The sequence below is a fragment of the Olea europaea genome, chromosome 19 (genome assembly GCF_002742605.1).
Source record: "Olea europaea var. sylvestris chromosome 19, O_europaea_v1, whole genome shotgun sequence".
NCBI lineage: Eukaryota > Viridiplantae > Streptophyta > Magnoliopsida > Lamiales > Oleaceae > Olea > Olea europaea.
Genome location: NC_036255.1, coordinates 9,354,601 through 9,359,451, shown reverse-complemented (window position 1 = coordinate 9,359,451; position 4,851 = coordinate 9,354,601). Strand labels below are relative to the sequence as shown.

Below are 4,851 nucleotides of genomic sequence, written 5' to 3'. Positions count from 1 at the left end.
GGTGATTGTGAAGTGATAATGATGGTTGGATTACCTGCTTCTGGCAAAACTACTTGGGCAGAAAACTGGAAGAAAGAGCATCCAGAAAAACGATATGTTCTGCTTGGTACAAATTTAGCACTGGAACAAATGAAGGTTTCTGCCACTTCTAGTTCCTCCCTTCTCACTTCCTCTCTTTCCCCCACCGACCCAACCTAACACACACACAACCCCATCAGAAGTACAGATTTTTCTTTCTTTTTGTCATTGCATGATTTGATACAAGTCGAACCTCATTACAGGTACCAGGTTTACTGCGCAAGCATAATTACGGTGAAAGGTTTGAGCATTTAATGGACCGTGCAACTGGGATTTTTAATACTCTTTTGTCCAGGGCATCCAAGATGCCTCGGAATTTCATAATTGATCAAACAAATGTCTTCAAGGGTGCACGTAAACGTAAACTGAAACCTTTTGCTGACTACAGGAAGGTGGTTGATTGAAATGGGCTGAATCTTTTTTAGTATTTTTTCTTCATTTTTGTTCCAACATGATCGAACACTGATTTTTACTTATTGCTATTCCCTTAATCAGATTGCTGTTGTGGTTTTTCCAAGACCTGAAGAGTTGAAGCTCCGTGCTGCTAAGAGATTTAAAGAAATGGGAAAGGAAGTTCCTGCTGAGGCTGTTAATTCGATGTTGGGTATGCTCAGAATTAAATGATATTTCTTACTAGGTCTCTATCTTTTCCTGGCATCGGATGCCATTACTTTTGGTGTACTGAAATTTCTATCTTCAGCCAATTACAGTTTGCCTAAGAGCATGGACATGCATGGGACAGATGAGTACTTTGATGAGGTATTGAGAAGAAAAAATATACATATACTAAAGTTATTTATTCCTTTTTTTGGAACAATATTGAGTTTGATATCATGTGCTTGTAAGGTTTTGTTCACGGAACTCAGCAGAGCTGAGTCACAGAGGTTCTTAGAAGAGATGAAGAGAGATATGAATGCAAATCGTGACATGTCCCCTTATTCTAATGAAAGTTCTACTCGGTCATATTGTACTTCGTTACAACATGGTCATGGGGCCTCAATTCAGTCACGTTCTGGCTTTTCATTACAAAATCAAAGCTGCTCACCAGGTCGTTTGTCCTTTTAGTGAATTAAAAAAATGGAGAATTGAATTTATTGTTTGTTCTAAACATTACATTTTATTTGTTTTAATATGGGTTTCGATATGGCTCAGGAGTAGGTGGTCACTGGAATAGTTCATACTCCTCCCAGCCTCCCTCCGGTGGCGCTTATGGATCCTATTATTCAAGCCCTTCTGTTTGTGAGTCAAGGCATGATTTTGATCGCAAAGGAGGAAGTCACAGTGGAGGTTTTGGTGAACTCTATCGAAGTTATGAAGGAGGTAAGGTACATAACTTTGCTGGTGTGGAAAACGAAAGTTTCTTACCTCGGGGTACAACTGATCCTGGCCGAAGCAGCATTGTTGATCACTATTCTGAAACAGCACCATCATCCTACCACACTTGCCAAAGATATGCCATTAGCTCTCAACGTCCACCACCCAGTCTTTCAGCTACGAGGCCTGATGCATATCACTTCAGTACACCCTCAACAGCACATGGTTCGTAACATTATGAAAAACAAACATAAGCATAGTTGCTTCTGATAATACAAACATAAGCATAGTTCCAGATTCGGGAACCTAGTAATAACTACTGCTTCATCTGGGGTTCGCATATATTACCGGCTGATCATTTTTCGCTTTTTGTTGGTTACAGGTTCATATCCTACCACAATTCCCAGGCCTCCCTATGACAACTTTCTTACAAATTCGCATCATGCTGGAGTTTATCCTCAACCTCGTCTGCCACCTCCCCCTGTAAATTTTCCTACAGGCATGCCACGTCCTGGAGTTTATCCCCCGCCTCGTTCAGGTTACCATTGATTGTAGAAGATAATAGCAGTGGAGAATGTAGTCTCTGACCAGCAGAAAACTATGAAAGTGTTTGGCTGAATCGGGGGGTGTAGACTGTATAGTGATATATTAAATTATGTCTTTGATACAGTTATCAAGTTCCTTGTTATGTGCTTTAGGTATGTATATTGTGAACTAAAAAAATTTAGGATTAAGCTACACGTACATTAGGGTGTCCATAACGATGTTCATCCCTTTCACATGGAGTACCGACTTCGAATAAAATATAATTTATCCAAAAATGGGTGTCCCTCCATGTGGTAAAGAGTGGACATATTTTTGAATGTTGTATTATGTACAACTAGCATATTTCAAAATTTTAAAATTAAAAAACCCACAAAATTTTATGCTATTTTTCCCCCTCTTTCATTTTTTATTGAATTTGTGTCTCATGTAGTTTTTCGATATTAACGATTGTGCTATATGTACGTAATAGTTTATATATACATCATGTGCTGATATTTGATTGGATCAAAATTTCTTTAAAAAAATAATAATAAATAAAATATAAATATAAATAAATAAAAGTTCACCAGTTTTTTGAACATCTTGCTTGCATGTAAACCGTTGTATAATTTCAAGCATTATTCTTCTTAAAATACATTTTTTTTTTCAAACTCAAACGAAATTGATTCTTAAATTATTATAATTTGTTGTTTCGATTTTATTTTGAGAGACTAGATAAACCGAATATTGGCAACTTGGGGACCCACTCGATGATTGAGAATATAACTTTTAACTGAACACAGTCCGAGTAAGTCCATGCTGCAGTAAACCTTAATTTTGTCGAAAGAAGTTTACCCGTGGGTCCCTGAAATATCGCAATTGAGAATGAATTTAGCATATCTTCCATTGTGCACCACTTAAAAACAGCTTAGTTTTATCAGTTTTATTCATTTTTATTTATCACCAGTGTGGCAACGTGCGTTGCACGTTAGTTGGTTTAGTTGGGTGCACGTTAGTTGGTTTAGTTGGGGGTAAAGGTGAAGTATAAGGATGTAGTGATTGCTGAATAAATACATAGAAGAAATGTGTTGGTGCAATGAGGAAGTGAAATAATTTGAATAAACAAATGCCTATATTTCAACTTTTATAGTATGCGAAGAAAAGGAAGAAAAAGTTGACCTTTGTCATTTGGATCATTTGCCAATTTTTCCAATCCGTGCCTAAAAGTACCAGCTTTTCCTTCACTTCTTTTTAAAATCTAATAGCACCCACTTAATCAGTCTTTCTACAAAAAAGTTCAACATACCCACAACAACGATAAAATAGAAACAATTGGAATGATGAGAATTAAAAAGTAAAACAGAAAGTTTATATTGGCAGCAAAAAAAAAATAATAATAATAATAATTTTGGAGATAATAAATGGGGTCAATTTTAAAGAAAAATACTGATTAAATCAACTGGATTGTAAGTTAACTTGTAACTATTTATTTGACTAGCTTAAAAAATAAAAACATATTGATGAGTAACAGAATTGACCAAAGGATTATTTAGTAATATTTTCAAATGGTACCTTTAAAATATTAACTTGAGCCCGTGATAAATCAATACATCTTTGCACACCCTTAATCACGATTTGGATGCTTGCTTGCCCAATATGGTCTTATACATCCAATAATTTTGATGTGTTGCCTGTTTTTGCTGATTTATATGTTCGCTTTGGATTTTCATGCTATGGGATCCAATAATTTTAGTTTTTGCCTGTTTTTCCTGATTTATTTGGATTTTCATGCTATGGGCTTAACAGTTCTGCCATTTTTATGTTTAGTAATCCTATTTTTGGGTTGCTTCAATTGATCACGATGTGAATGTGTATAAGACTTTATATTTTCCTTCTTGTATATTTCTTCCCTATCCTATCTACGTTTGAAACATTTTACTATGCGGGTTTGTACAATTTTCGGCTGTGATGTATAATATGATTGGAATTGGGCAGTGGTGGTTTTCCTTCCTTTTGAATGAACTGTAGATTTATTCATTTTTACGTGGGTTGGGTGACATGGGAGATTTGTTTTGGTTGATATTGTTTAATTAGGGGACAATGAGATTCAAGTTCAGATTGTTTAATGAAAGTTTGGATTTTTGTGGTGCGGGATCCGAGAAATGAAGGGCTTTGTTAGGTTGCACTGTGATGTGATGAGCAGTGCTTCATTCACAGAATGAAGGTTCACAGAAGTTTTACTTACAAGACACAAATATGTGGGGCTCACAATTTATTGTCAATTTTTTATACACGCGTGGGACCCTGTCTCTTCTCTCTTCTGGCTCCATTCTGTGATCAATTAATCTGTACAATTAGATTAATTGGTGATATGATTATGAGGATTTAGTTGGCTTCTAGATTTTTGGTTACAGGTTGGTTGCTTTGATTGTTATATTATTATTTGAAAGTGGATTGGGATAGATTGTTATGGTGGTCAATTTGTTTAAACTTGAGAGTTCTGGGTATTGTTTTGAGCTTGTGGTTTTGGTTCTCAAGTGTATCTTTACAATTTATACATTGCATTTGGAGGATTAAAGTTTGTTTTGGTCGATACGGTGAAATTTGAGCACTGGAATAGAGTTCTTGAGGTTGTCGTAAAATCCACAAAAAAATTGAGTTAGATTACTTCAATTTCATAAAAAGAATAATTTCAAAAAATAATTCGCGCACATGGAATTGTCCTGAGATCTTCGAACGATGAGATTGAGCAATAAGCAATTATTTTAGCTGTTATACGTTTTAAAAAAATACACACACACACAACCAAATAAAATAAAACAACACAAAGGAAAAATATGCCATCAAAAGAAGAAACTACATAATTAATTCAATTTGAGAATAAAACACCCAGAATAAGTTGAAATTCATACACTCGCAAAATAGAAAAATACT

At 35.3% G+C, this 4,851-nt stretch overlaps 1 protein-coding gene across 1 annotated transcript; it reads left to right on the top strand.

The window, feature by feature from the left end:
• Positions 1–6: 6 nt before the first annotated feature.
• Positions 7–2,304, top strand: LOC111368737 (heterogeneous nuclear ribonucleoprotein U-like protein 1). Its single transcript, XM_022990155.1, has 7 exons — positions 7–135; positions 282–470; positions 574–682; positions 779–837; positions 925–1,126; positions 1,231–1,617; positions 1,775–2,304. The coding sequence occupies exons 1-7, from the start codon at positions 19–21 to the stop codon at positions 1,939–1,941; spliced, it is 1,230 nt and encodes a 409-aa protein (XP_022845923.1). The 5' UTR covers positions 7–18; the 3' UTR covers positions 1,942–2,304.
• Positions 2,305–4,851: the final 2,547 nt, after the last annotated feature.

Coding starts and splice junctions, on each gene's coding strand:
- LOC111368737 (XM_022990155.1), top strand. CDS start 19: ATGATGGTTGGATTACCTGCTTCTGGCAAAACTACTTGGGCAGAAAAC. Junction 136..281: donor TAGCACTGGAACAAATGAAG/GTTTCTGCCACT, acceptor ACCTCATTACAG/GTACCAGGTTTACTGCGCAA. Junction 683..778: donor GGCTGTTAATTCGATGTTGG/GTATGCTCAGAA, acceptor TTCTATCTTCAG/CCAATTACAGTTTGCCTAAG.